General features: G+C 40.8%; 1 protein-coding gene across 1 annotated transcript in view; it reads left to right on the top strand.

Moving 5' to 3' along the window:
* The window catches only part of LOC138349693 (acyl-CoA-binding domain-containing protein 5-like), a 31384-nt gene extending 20862 nt beyond the window's left edge, over positions 1-10522 (top strand). The window contains 4 exon segments of the mRNA XM_069336191.1: positions 3356-3410; positions 3413-3509; positions 5688-5961; positions 6770-10522. Coding sequence (XP_069192292.1) covers positions 3356-3410; positions 3413-3509; positions 5688-5961; positions 6770-6937 — 594 coding nt within the window. The 3' untranslated portion in view covers positions 6938-10522.
* The last annotated feature ends 6879 nt before the right edge of the window (positions 10523-17401 follow it).

Below are 17401 nucleotides of genomic sequence, written 5' to 3'. Positions count from 1 at the left end.
AACACTTAACCTGTAGATCTTTTCTTAATCTTTGGCGGCTTTGTTTACAATTATTAAATAGTTAATGAGCTCTGAAGCACCAGGAGGACTGTTTATAACAATGACAACAGTTGATTGGGAAGTTTTCATGCTTGTAAACTGTTTAATAAATGTAACCAAAGCCATCGAAGATTGAGGAAAGATGTACACATTCGTAAGTGCTTGCGTAACTGCTTCGTGAATCTGGCCCCGGGCCATTACAAGTTATTGTAAACTAACAGGGAACTAGAGATCAAATCCTGGAGGACCCCCTCTAAAGTGGTACAGGGAGCTTGAGGACACTGGATCACTGAGACTAAGGAAAAAACACTAGAAATGTGAGCGAGACAATACAGACAATCAGTAAGGCAAGGTAAACAAAGCATAGAAAATGAGATGCCAAGATGAACCATCCATGACGCAGTTCACTCACTAGTTAACCTGTGTGCCACCTTGTGGCCATGCACCTAGCTACTGCACCATGCAAATGACTAATGTGTCGAAGCCAGGAACAGAGTATCTTGAGGTTATCTTGAGATGATTTCGGGGCTTTTAGTGTCCCCGCGGCCCGGTCCTCGACCAGGCCTCCACCCCCAGGAAGCAGCCCGTCACAGCTGACTAACACCCAGGTACCTATTTACTGCTAGGTAACAGGGGCATTTAGGGTGAAGAAACTTTGCCCATTTGTTCCCGCACGAGGCAGAAACAAATGGGCAAAGTTTCTTTCACCCTAAATGCCCCTGTTACCTAGCAGTAAATAGGTACCTGGGTGTTAGTCAGCTGTCACGGGCTGCTTCCTGGGGGTGGAGGCCTGGTCGAGGACCGGGCCGCGGGGACACTAAAAGCCCCGAAATCATCTCAAGATAACCTCAAGATACTCTGTTCCTGGCTTTGACACATTAGTCATTTGCATGGTGCACACGTCAAATGTTGTTGCAGTTGTGCTCGTTCCAGCCATCTCTTCGAGTTCCAGTTTTTCAGATAAATGGTGGCCATCCTGGACACTGTTCATGCCTTCTGGCTCACTGTCAAGGATGTGACGGTTGCTTCTTTGTGGTGGGCTATTCATGGAGTTCCTCTTCCTCCAGGCTCCATTCTTCAGTTCAATTCTGACAGATTCTGGTGATTCTTCCCTCCCATTGGGACTGATCTCTGTGTATGGCTTGGGATTTTAGTACACCATTCAGTTTCCATGAGAGGTGTGTCCCATGTTCTGGCAGATGGTTTCTCACTTCCATTCCTTTTCTACATAGTGGACAGTCTACGATGCATCGTTCCATTTAATTTGCTAGGCGTTTAGTCACCCCAGGTGGACTTCTTTCTGTCGGCATGGAAACTAGCTCTGCCTCTTTCCATAGATCAACTAAGTGACGTACCATGCTGATTTGTCTTCCTCTGTCTTTCTACACATCTGTATTCTATAGTGATTATCCCACAATTTGTATGGTGCTTACATATAAGTGACTATAGGGGAGTGAGATCTACCTCTTCATGCCCTGCCTCCAAGCTGTTTCATACCTGGTGAACTAATTACCCCCTCTTAACATTAACTTTTTCATCATGTTTATTTTTAAAGCTGTGAATGGAATTGGCTTCAACAGCCTCTTCCTTTGGTGCACTCCACTTGCCTATCACTCGTACAGGGAATGAGAACTTCCTTACGTGTCTTCAATTCGGTTGCATGTTCAGCTTCCGCCGATGTGCCCTTGTCCTAATCATTTTTTTAATTTAAACAGGTTTCTTTTATCCACTTTATCCATTTCCCTCGAGATGTTGTATGTAGTTATCATATCCTCTCCGTTATTTCTCTTAAGTTGTGAGGCTAAGTTCTGTCAACTTGTCCTCATAGCTGAGGCCTGTTATGACCCAGCATAAGCCGTTCTGACTAGGTACTCTGTGTAATTACTACTTGTAATTTTATGTATGCTTTACAGTCATCTTTTAAAGTATTACACACTTGCATGTGTGTATGTATATTTTTATTATGTTCATATTTAATATTTCTCTGTGCTGTTGTGAGTGGTTGAAGAGCTTGTTTGAATGGCATGTGTCCACTGGCCAGCCTCTGTGTCTGCAAAGTTTTCAGTTTTCATACTCGACACTATACCTAGCCAACGGCCTGGACCTCATCAATGCCCCGGACGCAAGTCTCACTGCCTCCACTACCACTCCAGGGACTACGACCAGGATGACCACGAGGAGACTCCAGAACCACCCAAGACCCGGGCGGCTCAGAGGTAGTTTTCGTCTCCAGCTCCCAACACTCTTACTATCACCATCTCAGCAATGTGCTCGCAGACGTGCTGTCTACAAATTTTAAACAGCACCACCAACATTCCTGCAATAGCTTCTACCACTAATCCATGACACCTGAGTCTAACTCAGGCTATTAGACCAAAGACAAAACTACCAACTATGGACTCCTCAGATGTTGAAATCTCAGTAGGAGCTCCATCGCCGCAGCTCAAATATGACACCTACTTGGTACAAGACCTCCTCATGGAGGCCACCTCCCTAATCTCCAACGACAGCACTGCCATGTCAACTCGCAGCAGGTCTCAATCAAAGAAAAAACGGAAGACATAGAGGTCTGCACTAACCGACCAGCTCCATAACTGGTACAGCCAGCCCTCTGAGCCTGAAATCCACCATGAAGACCCCATACATCCACAGATCTCCAGTATCAGCTATTGGTACTGGTAATGGCTACAAAGAGCCTCCACTTGTGGGTTATTCATGCCCGTGCCACCTTTAGGGTGACTTAATCTTTATCAGTCATCAGCAATGTTGAACACGAAGTGTTGACAGGTGCCAGGCACAGCCCCCCCCCCCCTCCCCCCCTCCTACCACCTTCTCAAGTACGTCCATCCACTGAAACGATAAATATTTACCTAATTTTGTGTGTTTCTTACATTTTGCATGCAAGTTAAGAATTCTATAATGAAGATTATTTTGGGGAATATTTTGCGCATAGGCGGGCATGACCATTTTTCCATAGCCGCTGTCCAAGGGTTAACTAAAATGTACACAGTCATGAACTACAGTGTGTCTTGGGGAACGTATTCCAATATACACCATACAGTATATACATATACTTTTTATATACAGTATATACATATACTTTTTATATACATATTATATACAGTACTGTATATACATTCATTTACTTGAAATTTATTTACAGTTTTTTATGTACCGAATTTAAGATTATTATATATTAATATACAATACATATACCTTACATTTATTTGATATTAAAGATGCATTGCAAAATGTAGCAATTTGTGCTTGTACCTGAAAGGTATTTTGTAACTTAATCTTCATTTTTGCGTTGCAGCTCAGCACTGAACCCTCTACCACAGACAGAGCAGCCTTGCCTCCGCCTGCAGTGCTTCCTGGAGTGACCTTGGCAATGCTCTCACGTGTGGAGGAGGTGATCAGAGCCACCCCGGTGGGCTTCAGATGACACCAAGACAGATCCAGCAAGGCAAGCCACACTCATTGCTTTTCTTACGCCTAGCACATTGCCCTGTGGACACCACTTTCAACCTATCTAACCTGAAATAACTTACCTGACTATGACCCTTTTGTTTCCTATCAGTCAAGTACCCATTTTCATTACTGTGCATTTATTTGGATTGAATTCCAGTAGCCATTTATCTGCCTACTTTGGAAGTTTGTTAAGGTTTTCTAGCAGCACCCTACTGTCCTCTTCAGTATTTACTCTCCTCATTAACTTTGCATCATCTGCAAACATTTACATGCTCACTCCCTCTGCAAGGTCAGGTTAACATTCTGAAAATGTGTTGATTAAGCATTTGTTTGGAACACAGGATAAGATTTCCCCAAAGGTTCAATCCTATAAATGTGAAATGCATTCCCAGACCCCCAAAAAATCATCACAAAACCATATTTATGGGACACATAATATAAAATGCACAGCATATTATTTACCTTGAATGATGGAGTTGACCTGCTTGTCGGAGTTAGCTGCTTATGAGGAGTGAAGAGATCTAGTTACTGGAGGAGGCAGCAGTAAGTGACGATGCACGGACGGTAGGTGGCAATACGTTGGCGGTGGAGGTAGGCTTGTCAATCTTCAGTGTCACCAGGGCCTCGTAGCCTGGTGGATAGCGCGCAGGACTCGTAATTCTGCGGCGCGGGTTTGATTCCCGCACGAGGCAGAAACAAATGGGCAAAGTTTCTTTCACCCTGAATGCCCCTGTTACTTAGCAGTAAAATAGGTACCTGGGTGTTAGTCAGCTGTCACGGGCTGCTTCCTGGGGGTGGAGGCCTGGTCGAGGACCGGGCCGCGGGGACACTAAAAGACCCGAAATCATCTCAAGATAACCTCAAGATAACCAGTTAGGTTTAATGTTAGAGATGATGCATGGGTGGCTGAGGTTTGCTGGTCAATTTCAGTGTCACTGGCTGCATTTGATGCAGGATATGATATGTAGGTGGCAAACACCTGTGGGTGATCCATCATCATATTAGCGCTAAGCTGTAGAGTTCAAAGGTCTTGATAATCTCGTGCTTAGCCTCTAAGGTATTGGATTGCCTCTTCCTTAGCACTACTGTATTATGAACACACATCCTCTACCTGATGGACATTGTTGATGGTATTTTGCTTGATAAAGTCCAAAGAATGCACAATGTGTCTTAGTTCTATGCATGAGAAAACTTGCCCGAGGCAGCGCAGGTTTCAACAGATGAAAGTTGCATCGAACATAAGATGAGTCTCCAACATATTTTAAAATCTACCTAACCATATCTAATTGAAGCAAACTTTACCCAGACAAACATAATCTAATTTCACTAAGCCTAACACAGCATAATGTAAGCTAAAACATCTTGACCTAATGATATACTGCATACAGATTTAACAATTGGAAAATCTGTTGTTAAATAGTCTGTGTATGATTTGACCATATCCCATCTGCCCTAGTGGGCTGTGCAGACGTTTTTTGTACCGCTCTACACCACCTCGTGTATGTTTTAGCTCCTCTCATAATACTAGGGATGGTGGCGTGGGTTTATTTAGTGAATTGATATATGAAAGGGGACCTGAGAAGCATCCAAACGGACCTGAGGCCGTTTGGATGGACAAGTGTTCGCATAACAGGGACCTCCGGTATTAGAACTACATTTGCCTTTTTCCAGATTTCTAGTAGCTCTCCCTTCCCTCCTGTAATGTTGAATACAGTACTATATACACCCAGTATAATTACTGGGTAGCACATGATCCATGCAGCTTCCTTCAGTAATCTTGGTGATTACTGGCCTGGTCTTCCAGCTTTTGCTACATCGAGTTCCTCTATATGTCTTATTAACTTTCAACATGATCTTCATTTCTGTCTAGTGTCGTATTCTTTTATGTTTAGCTAATCACTGGTGTGAGCAACTTGCATACATTCTCTCAATACTTTTGACACTTCGTTCTGCAGGAACCTGCTAAGAGGATGCATCGTTTTCTGTTGTGGTCAGGAATAAAGTTGCTCTCTTGAGCCATCTTTTGAAATGGCTATTTCTCATAAAAATTGTTTTAACTATAGTACTTCTGATTGTAATTAATGCACAATTATTAAACAAAAATTTGTCTTTCAGCTAACATAAATGCATATGATATTTTGATAAAAATGTCAGATTATACTTGTAGGTTCAAGGAGTGCTGGTGGTTCTCGACAAGTATCAAGAACATCAACGGTAGTCTTTCTACTCCCTCTCCATCCTGGGAGTTTCTTCCAAAGTGGCGGAGGGAGTGGAGGCTCAGGTGGTGGCGGTGGCGGCTGGGGTGGAGCAAATTTGACAGAAGATGTAAATGCTCAGTTGGTGGTTGTTTTGAGACGCTTGCAGACAGACATGGAGAGTGTTCTTCACCGCTTAAACACTTTAGAAACCCTCACAGTCACTCAGCACCACACAGTGTGCCGTCAATGTCAGGTGGGTGATAAACAGTGCTGCATGTGGCTTTTAATGTATGTTTAGTATGCAAGAACTTTTGAGTGATTTTGTTTTATGGATTAATATCTCAGTAAAGGTGGTATTGCTCAGTGTGCACTGTTCCTTATAGGTGGCCTCGTAGCCTGGTGGAGTGGCCTCGTAGCCTGGTGGATAGCGCGCAGGACTCGTAATTCTGTGGCGCGGGTTCGATTCCCGCACGAGGCAGAAACGAATGGGCAAAGTTTCTTTCACCCTGAATGCCCCTGTTACCTAGCAGTAAATAGGTACCTGGGAGTTAGTCAGCTGTCACGGGCTGCTTTCTGGGGGTGGAGGCCTGGTCGAGGACCGGGCCGCGGGACACTAAAGCCCCGAAATCATCTCAAGATAACCTCAAGATAGGTGTTTTTATTCAAGTCATGTGTGGCTCAGGAGCCTCATTCAGCACTTGTAAACCAGTTGGGCTTTTTATAACAAGTCTTAGTGAATATAGTTATAAAGTACGTGTTCAGTACAAGTACTATGGAAACTTGCTTGAAATTAGCTTGCAAATAGTACTGTATATATGTAGTCTGCTCCCTCAGCTGAGGTCTACAGGTGAGATGACTTGGTTGTGAAGCCGCTATGTACCACGTTTGATTGCAGTAAAGGGTTCTCAATTGGCTTCGGGTTCTCTTTGGATTAAATTTTTTTATCACATGCACCATTAATTTGTAATTAAGATACTGCGGTACCGTCCAGTTCTTTGGTATTTATTAGGTTTATATAAAGTATTCAGTATTTTGTGATTAATATTTTCAAATTTTTCCAGGGTGGTAGTGGCAGCATCCCAATCAATAGTGGACGTACTGAACCATCTTGGTGGCCATTCCCAGAACTATCTCCTCGCTCAACTTTCTTTCTCCTGGTCTGGCCACTTATTCTTCATGGTGGTCTCAAACTGCTGCTACTTCTTCGGTCTCGAAGACGACGCTCGTAGAAAAGTCTGGGTTAATTGTAGCTGCTGAGGGTCATGTATCTAGACAACTTTGCCAGGGAAAGGTTACACTGACCTTTAAGGTTTGGCAGATGTAGGTAGGAGCTGTTTGAAAGTCTACCTTGATTTATTAAACTGGACGCTTCCTGAAGTGATATACTGAGAGATACATACATGTCGTGACAACTGGCCAACATATTTCATTACTATAAGGCAAAAACCTTTAGAGTACAGCCATCTGAAACCTCAATTATCCATTTGCTAAAGCATGTCAATTCTATCACATAATGAGCCTCAAATATGAACTTTATACCAGTACCTGTACACTGTTATTGATAGTGTATTTATGTAAAATTCCATTGATTGACATTGTCATTTCAAGGGACAAACTGATATCCTAAAGCAGAAAGCGTGTTGCTGTTGACTTACAGTTGTGGCTGCAGCTGCAAAAGCTAGGGGTCAAGTGTAGTTTATGCCTTGTGGAATTCCATCAACTAATATCATAGATATATTGAATAGAGTAACATTAGTTTTCCATATTTTTTTACAAAAGTTAGCAAAACACTAGCTTTTAGAAAGTGTGGTACTCAATGCAGTGTTGAGAATTATTGTGATGTAAAGCACAGCTAGATGTACAGATTCTGTATTTAGAATTTCCAGGCTATTAGAAATCAAAGCCTTTGTTTGGAAGGAATACGGATTTTGTTAATTTTTAGTTCCCATAATTTCTTCTGCATGGATGTAAGAATGATAGTCACAATATTTCTAATGCAAACAGTTCTACTGCTTATCTTGAGGTTATCTTGAGATGATTTCGGGGCTTTAGTGTCCCCGCGGCCCGGTCCTCGACCAGGCCTCCACCCCAGGAAGCAGCCCGTGACAGCTGACTAACTCCCAGGTACCTATTTACTGCTAGGTAACAGGGGCATTCAGGGTGAAAGAAACTTTGCCCATTTGTTTCTGCCTCGTGCGGGAATCGAACCCGCACCACAGAATTACGAGTCCTGCGCGCTATCCACCAGGCTACGAGGGTCCTTATGTGTTCAACACTTTGCTCCCAAATTGTATTTGGAAAGTCTTACAAAATTCCTTTGACTTTTTTTTAAACTCTCCATGCAGTTATTCATGCATATATTCTTTTGAGCCTCCGATTTGCCTCTCCTGTCGGGGTTGTTTGGCTGGCAATGGGTTAAATTTGAGGGAGGATGTTTAGTGACATCTGAAATTTTGTATTACAAGTACAATTTTAAAACAACGTGAGTCAGTTAAAACACAACTCGTGCCCAGTGATTAGTAACGCGGCGACCACCATCAATGTACAGGTAATATATTACGTGAAGATAATTTTCAAGTTAAATGCAAATAATGATATTTTGCATTTTTATAAATTAGAAAAGTACATTGATTATCTTATTGCAGAGAGATGGTAAACTATTAAATAGTTTATGCTAGTAAAGGGAGCCGGTCGGCCGAGCGGACAGCACGCTGGACTTGTGATCCTGTGGTCCTGGGTTCGATCCCAGGCGCCGGCGAGAAACAATGGGCAGAGTTTCTTTCACCCTATGCCCCTGTTACCTAGCAGTAAAATAGGTACCTGGGTGTTAGTCAGCTGTCACGGGCTGCTTCCTGGGGGTGGAGGCCTGGTCGAGGACCGGGCCGCGGGGACACTGAAGCCCCGAAATCATCTCAAGATAACCTCAAGATCTCAAGATAGTAATTTATGCTCCGGGTTTTTGCAAACTGTATCATGAGAAGGTTTACAATAGGTATTTAGTGTGTCAAAATCAGGAAAGTTGTATATTTTATTGAGCAGCTTCATAGTTACAGGGAGACTTTACTCTCCTTGCCTTTGGCACAAGTATATCGAATGCTTTTATTACAGCAGGTACAAAGATTATTTTCTCGATTCACAAATGTTCTGTATGCGAGTGTACGTTGTGAGCATATTTGTAGGTATGTATGTTGTACATGTGTATTTAATGTGTGTATTGTGCTTTGCATGTGTATATGAATGTATTATGCACATGTGTATGTGTAGTGCAAGTGTGTGTGTTGTGCACATGTGTATGTTTGTGTAATTACCTAAGTGTAGATACAGGATGAGAGCTACGCATATGGTGTCCCATCTTCCCAGCGACTTTTTGTCATATAATGCTTTGAAAGTATTGATGGCTTTGGCCTCCACTTTCTCGCTTAATCTGTTTCAACTGCCTACCACTGTTTGCAAAAGAAACTTTCCAATATTTTTTCAACACCTTTGTTTCCTTAGCTTAAATCTTGCTTTTGAGGTTGCCAGTTTCCGGAATTCCTCTTTGTCAATTTGGCTGATTCCTGTTATTATTTTGTAAGTGTTGATCATATCACCTCTTCTATCTTCTAGTTTATTTAGTGCCTCTAGCCTTTCTTCAGAACTCTGTTTTTCAGTTCTGAAAAACTTCTGCTATATAGTTGTAATGGCTTAGCTCTTTCTCCTGATAATTGCCTTATCTTAACTTGTTCCAAGCTTCTACCACTGTTTGCTAAAGTGAATTTTCTAATGTTTTCTTCGAAGCTGTGTTTCCTTGGCTTGAACCTATGACCTCTGTTCTTGAAGTTGCAGTGTTTGAAGTGTGTACACTCTCCTAGTTGGGCTCGCCTAGTTGTGATTGTGGGGGTTGCACTTCGGCTCTTTGGTCCCGCCTCTTGACTACCAATCAACGGGTTTACAGGTTCCTGAGCCTATTGGACTCTTATCACATATCTACATTTGAAACTGTGTATGGAGTCTGCCTCCACCACATCACTGCCTAGTGCACTGCATTTGTTAACTACCCTGACACTGAAAAAATTCTTTCTAATGTCTTGTGTGGCTCATTTGAGTACTAAGTTTCCACCTGTGTCCCCTGTTCATGTTCTGCTGATGCTAAATTGTTTGTCTTTATCCATCCTGTCAATTCCTCTGAGGATTTTGTAGGTAGTGATCATGCCTCCCCTAACTCTTCTGTCTTCCAGTGTCATGAGATTTAATATCGTAGTCTTTCCTGTGTGTGTGTGTGCATGTGTGTGTGTGGGTGGGAGGGGGGTGTATGTATGTCTGTGTACTCTTGCTGAAGAAATGTATGTTTTAACTTGTTTCTCTTGTCATCAAGTCATCAACACATCCAGTTGATGACTTCAATATGTATTTTTATAAATAAGAATATATAGAATTATAGATCAAATTGGTTAGATTTTGACATTCAATACATTTACTAAATGTGTTAATGCAGTACTTAAAGAAACAGATATATTGGGTATACAAGGAAGAATTTCTCCTGCGGTTGGCCGTTAGATGCTACAATGGTAAAAAAAGTCTCCGTGGTGTAGTGGTAAGACACTCGCCTGGCGTTCCGCGAGCGCTATGTCATGGGTTCGTATCCTGGCCGGGGAGGATTTACTGGGCGCAAATCCTTAACTGTAGCCTCTGTTTAACGCAACAGTAAAATGTGTACTTGGATGAAAAAACGATTCTTGGCGGCAGGGGATCGTATTCCAGGGACCTGCCCGAAACGCTACGCGTACTAGTGGCTGTACAAGAATGTAACAACTCTTGTATATATCTCAAGTAAATGTAACCATTGAAGAAATACTGATTGGCAACTCCAGGTAAGAGTTGCAGATGTTGCAAAGTAGTTGGTATGTGTCGAGGATAAACATAGGATGAATAAATACCCAGTAGGTTTTGAAGGCTCATTTAATATACAATGTATAAAGGTAGATTTCTAAAAATCAGATAAGTTCATGGGGTTTTGAGAGAATATGAAATCCATTGACTGGTAAGACGAATGTGGGCATTATAATTGGATGATTACAAGTTATGCAGAAGAGCTGACTTAAAAGTACAAAGTATGATACAGGACAAAGGTATGTAGAAAGTTACCCCAGATGAGTTTGTTTTAATTTGTATAATGAATGTATGTAGGGGAATGGCAACTAAATAGATTTCAAGATCTTGTACATTGGTCTTAACTAGTAGTGAGTGAGATGGCAGGATACAAAAGGTAATCATTACACCAGTTTGTCTGTGGCCAGGTGGGTGGCGGGGAAAGGGGGGGGGGTGTTTATTACTGGCTCGCACCACTCTCCTTCATACTGCCACCTCACTTAAGTGCTCTGTTGTTTTTTGCATTTTAAACTTTGAAGAATGGCAATTGTTTGTGCATTTGGTGGCTCCTCTATAGTGACCCACTTGCATTTAGTAATTAAATTAATAATTCTGCTTTTTGGCAATCATTTCTTGTGCAGGCGATGAGTCACAATAACGTGGCTGAAGTATGTTGACCAGACCACACACTAGAAGTTGAAGGGACGACAACGTTTCGGTCTGTCCTGGACCATTCTCAAGTCAAATTCTCAATCGACTTGAGAATGGTCCAGGATGGACCGAAACGTCGTCGTCCCTTCAACTTCTAGTGTGTGGTCTGGTCAACAATCATTTCTTGATATGTTTACAGTATATAATATTACAAATATATCATATTAAATAACACCAAAATATATTGGGTGTAATAGAGGATCTTGGGTATAGTTATATGATAAGACTTACATACAGAAAACAAGAATTTCAAACATGGTCAGTGAAGTGTTGGGAATGCGCTAAGCCCTGACGATGCACCAGTTTTGAGACTCGACCATATTACTTTATTTAGTCAAGTGTTTTTCACTAGATTGGTGAGTGGTTTTTGTAACATTTATTTTTTACTAGTAAAATATTCGCATTCCCTTTTCTTACACACTTTTTTTGTATACTTGAGAGTGACTGTTCTTCTATACTTTAGAGATTATTGAAATTACCTGCCATATTATATCTACTTTGTTTAGGTTATTGTATATTGCACTTTTATGTATTGTTTTAAAGTTTGAATATTAGGTTGTTATTGTATTTAATTGTTGAGATGTGTGGATATATATATATATATATATATATATATATATATTTTGAGTTATTATTAGCAATCTATTTTGGGTTTTATGTTGTACTATTTAATTTTGTTTATATTTGAATCCTGTTTCTTTGAGAGAGGTTTAGTCATATACTGTGTTGTTGTATGACGGCTGTGCATGCATCTGCTAGAGTCAACTGTACTGTATATCAAAATTAACGGTTTTGATAAAGGTAAAATTGTGTGCAGGCGATGAGTCACAATAACGTGGCTGAAGTATGTTGACCAGACCACACACTAGAAGTTGAAGGGACGACGACGTTTCGGTCCGTCCTGGACCATTCTCAAGTCTTGACTTGAATCGACTTGAGAATGGTCCAGGACGGACCGAAACGTCGTCTTCCCTTCAATTTCTAGTGTGTGGTCTGGTCAACATACTTCAGCCACGTTATTGTGACTCATCGCCTGCACACAATTTTACCTTTATCAAAACCGTTAATTTTGATATACAGTACAGTTGACTCTAGCAGATGCATGCACAGCCGTCATACAACAACACAGTATATGACTAAACCTCTCTCAAAGAAACAGGATTCAAATATAAACAAAATTAAATAGTACAACATAAAACCCAAAATAGATTGCTAATAATAACTCAAAATATATATATATATATATATATATAGATATATCCACACATCTCAACAATTAAATACAATAACAACCTAATATTCAAACTTTAAAACAATACATAAAAGTGCAATATACAATAACCTAAACAAAGTAGATATAATATGGCAGGTAATTTCAATAATCTCTAAAGTATAGAAGAACAGTCACTCTCAAGTATACAAAAAAAGTGTGTAAGAAAAGGGAATGCGAATATTTTACTAGTAAAAAATAAATGTTACAAAAACCACTCACCAATCTAGTGAAAAACACTTGACTAAATAAAGTAATATGGTCGAGTCTCAAAACTGGTGCATCGTCAGGGCTTAGCGCATTCCCAACACTTCACTGACCATGTTTGAAATTCTTGTTTTCTGTATGTAAGTCTTATCATAAACTATACCCAAGATCCTCTATTACACCCAATATTTTGGTGTTATTTAATATGATATATTTGTAATATTATATACTGTAAACATATCAAGAAATGATTGTTGACCAGACCACACACTAGAAGTTGAAGGGACGACGACGTTTCGGTCCATCCTGGACCATTCTCAAGTCGATTGAGAATTTGACTTGAGAATGGTCCAGGACAGACCGAAACGTTGTCGTCCCTTCAACTTCTAGTGTGTGGTCTGGTCAACATACTTCAGCCACGTTATTGTGACTCATCGCCTGCACAAGAAATGATTGCCAAAAAGCAGAATTATTAATTTAATTACTAAATGCAAGTGGGTCACTATAGAGGAGCCACCAAATGCACAAACAATTGCCATTCTTCAAAGTTTAAAATGCAAAAAACAACAGAGCACTTAAGTGAGGTGGCAGTATGAAGGAGAGTGGTGCGAGCCAGTAATAAACACCCCCCCCCCTTTCCCCGCCACCACCTGGCCACAGACAAACTGGTGTAATGATTACCTTTTGTATCCTGCCATCTCACTCACTACTAGTTAAGACCAATGTACAAGATCTTGAAATCTATTTAGTTGCCATTCCCCTACATACATTCATTATACAAATTAAAACAAACTCATCTGGGGTAACTTTCTACATACCTTTGTCCTGTATCATACTTTGTACTTTTAAGTCAGCTCTTCTGCATAACTTGTAATCATCCAATTATAATGCCCACATTCGTCTTACCAGTCAATGGATTTCATATTCTCTCAAAACCCCATGAACTTATCTGATTTTTAGAAATCTACCTTTATACATTGTATATTAAATGAGCCTTCAAAACCTACTGGGTATTTATTCATCCTATGTTTATCCTCGACACATACCAACTACTTTGCAACATCTGCAACTCTTACCTGGAGTTGCCAATCAGTATTTCTTCAATGCTTACATTTACTTGAGATATATACAAGAGTTGTTACATTCTTGTACAGCCACTAGTACGCGTAGCGTTTCGGGCAGGTCCCTGGAATACGATCCCCTGCCGCGAAGAATCGTTTTTTCATCCAAGTACACATTTTACTGTTGCGTTAAACAGAGGCTACAGTTAAGGATTTGCGCCCAGTAAATCCTCCCCGGCCAGGATACGAACCATGACATAGCGCTCGCGGAACGCCAGGCGAGTGTCTTACCACTACACCACGGAGACTTTTTTTACCATTGTAGCATCTAACGGCCAACCGCAGGAGAAATTCTTCCTTGTATACCCAATATATCTGTTTCTTTAAGTACTGCATTAACACATTTAGTAAATGTATTGAATGTCAAAATCTAACCAATTTGATCTATAATTCTATATATTCTTATTTATAAAAATACATATTGAAGTCATCAACTGGATGTGTTGATGACTTGATGACAAGAGAAACAAGTTAAAACATACATTTCTTCAGCAAGAGTACACAGACATACATACACCCCCCTCCCACCCACACACACATGCACACACACACACAGGAAAGACTACGATATTAAATCTCATGACACTGGAAGACAGAAGAGTTAGGGGAGGCATGATCACTACCTACAAAATCCTCAGAGGAATTGACAGGATGGATAAAGACAAACAATTTAGCATCAGCAGAACATGAACAGGGGACACAGGTGGAAACTTAGTACTCAAATGAGCCACACAAGACATTAGAAAGAATTTTTTCAGTGTCAGGGTAGTTAACAAATGCAGTGCACTAGGCAGTGATGTGGTGGAGGCAGACTCCATACACAGTTTCAAATGTAGATATGTGATAAGAGTCCAATAGGCTCAGGAACCTGTAAACCCGTTGATTGGTAGTCAAGAGGCGGGACCAAAGAGCCGAAGTGCAACCCCCACAATCACAACTAGGCGAGCCCAACTAGGAGAGTGTACACACTTCAAACACTGCAACTTCAAGAACAGAGGTCATAGGTTCAAGCCAAGGAAACACAGCTTCGAAGAAAACATTAGAAAATTCACTTTAGCAAACAGTGGTAGAAGCTTGGAACAAGTTAAGATAAGGCAATTATCAGGAGAAAGAGCTAAGCCATTACAACTATATAGCAGAAGTTTTTCAGAACTGAAAAACAGAGTTCTGAAGAAAGGCTAGAGGCACTAAATAAACTAGAAGATAGAAGAGGTGATATGATCAACACTTACAAAATAATAACAGGAATCAGCCAAATTGACAAAGAGGAATTCCGGAAACTGGCAACCTCAAAAGCAAGATTTAAGCTAAGGAAACAAAGGTGTTGAAAAAATATTGGAAAGTTTCTTTTGCAAACAGTGGTAGGCAGTTGAAACAGATTAAGCGAGAAAGTGGAGGCCAAAGCCATCAATACTTTCAAAGCATTATATGACAAAAAGTCGCTGGGAAGATGGGACACCATATGCGTAGCTCTCATCCTGTATCTACACTTAGGTAATTACAAAACATACACATGGCACAACACACACACTTGCACTACACATACACATGTGCATAATACATTCATATACACATGCAAAGCACAATACACACATTAAATACACATGTACAACATACATACCTACAAATATGCTCACAACGTACACTCGCATACAGAACATTTGTGAATCGAGAAAATAATCTTTGTACCTGCTGTAATAAAAGCATTCGATATACTTGTGCCAAAGGCAAGGAGAGTAAAGTCTCCCTGTAACTATGAAGCTGCTCAATAAAATATACAACTTTCCTGATTTTGACACACTAAATACCTATTGTAAACCTTCTCATGATACAGTTTGCAAAAACCCGGAGCATAAATTACTATCTTGAGATCTTGAGGTTATCTTGAGATGATTTCGGGGCTTCAGTGTCCCCGCGGCCCGGTCCTCGACCAGGCCTCCACCCCCAGGAAGCAGCCGTGACAGCTGACTAACACCCAGGTACCTATTTTACTGCTAGGTAACAGGGGCATAGGGTGAAAGAAACTCTGCCCATTGTTTCTCGCCGGCGCCTGGGATCGAACCCAGGACCACAGGATCACAAGTCCAGCGTGCTGTCCGCTCGGCCGACCGGCCCTTTACTAGCATAAACTATTTAATAGTTTACCATCTCTCTGCAATAAGATAATCAATGTACTTTTCTAATTTATACAAATGCAAAATATCATTATTTGCATTTAACTTGAAAATTATCTTCACGTAATATATTACCTGTACATTGATGGTGGTCGCCGCGTTACTAATCACTGGGCACGAGTTGTGTTTTAACTGCCTCACGTTGTTTTAAAATTGTACTTGTAATACAAAATTTCAGATGTCACTAAACATCCTCCCTCAAATTTAACCCATTGCCAGCCAAACAACCCCGACAGGAGAGGCAAATCGGAGGCTCAAAAGAATATATGCATGAATAACTGCATGGAGAGTTTAAAAAAAAAGTCAAAGGAATTTTGTAAGACTTTCCAAATACAATTTGGGAGCAAAGTGTTGAACACATAAGGACCCTCGTAGCCTGGTGGATAGCGCTCAGGACTCGTAATTCTGTGGTGCGGGTTCGATTCCCGCACGAGGCAGAAACAAATGGCAAAGTTTCTTTCACCCTGAATGCCCCTGTTACCTAGCAGTAAATAGGTACCTGGGAGTTAGTCAGCTGTCACAGGCTGCTTCCTGGGGTGGAGGCCTGGTCAAGGACCGGGCCGCGGGGACACTAAAGCCCCGAAATCATCTCAAGATAACCTCAAGATAAGCAGTAGAACTGTTTGCATTAGAAATATTGTGACTATCATTCTTACATCCATGCAGAAGAAATTATGGGAACTAAAATTAACAAAATCCGTATTCCTTCCAAACAAAGGCTTTGATTTCTAATAGCCTGGAAATTCTAAATACAGAATCTGTACATCTAGCTGTGCTTTACATCAATAATTCTCAACACAGTATTGAGTACCACACTTTCTAAAAGCTAGTGTTTTGCTAACTTTTGTAAAAAAATATGGAAAACTAATGTTACTCTATTCAATATATCTATGATATTAGTTGATGGAATTCCACAAGGCATAAACTACACTTGACCCCTAGCTTTTGCAGCTGCAGCCACAACTGTAAGTCAACAGCAACACGCTTTCTGCTTTAGGATATCAGTTTGTCCCTTGAAATGACAATGTCAATCAATGGAATTTTACATAAATACACTATCAATAACAGTGTACAGGTACTGGTATAAAGTTCATATTTGAGGCTCATTATGTGATAGAATTGACATGCTTTAGCAAATGGATAATTGAGGTTTCAGATGGCTGTACTCTAAAGGTTTTTGCCTTATAGTAATGAAATATGTGGCCAGTTGTCACGACATGTATGTATCTCTCAGTATATCACTTCAGGAAGCGTCCAGTTTAATAAATCAAGGTAGACTTTCAAACAGCTCCTACCTACATCTGCCAAACCTTAAAGGTCAGTGTAACCTTTCCCTGGCAAAGTTGTCTAGATACATGACCC

The sequence above is a fragment of the Procambarus clarkii genome, chromosome 35 (genome assembly GCF_040958095.1).
Source record: "Procambarus clarkii isolate CNS0578487 chromosome 35, FALCON_Pclarkii_2.0, whole genome shotgun sequence".
Lineage (NCBI taxonomy): Eukaryota > Metazoa > Arthropoda > Malacostraca > Decapoda > Cambaridae > Procambarus > Procambarus clarkii.
Note: the sequence above shows the minus strand (reverse complement) of the source record. Positions and strands in the feature narration are given on the sequence as shown.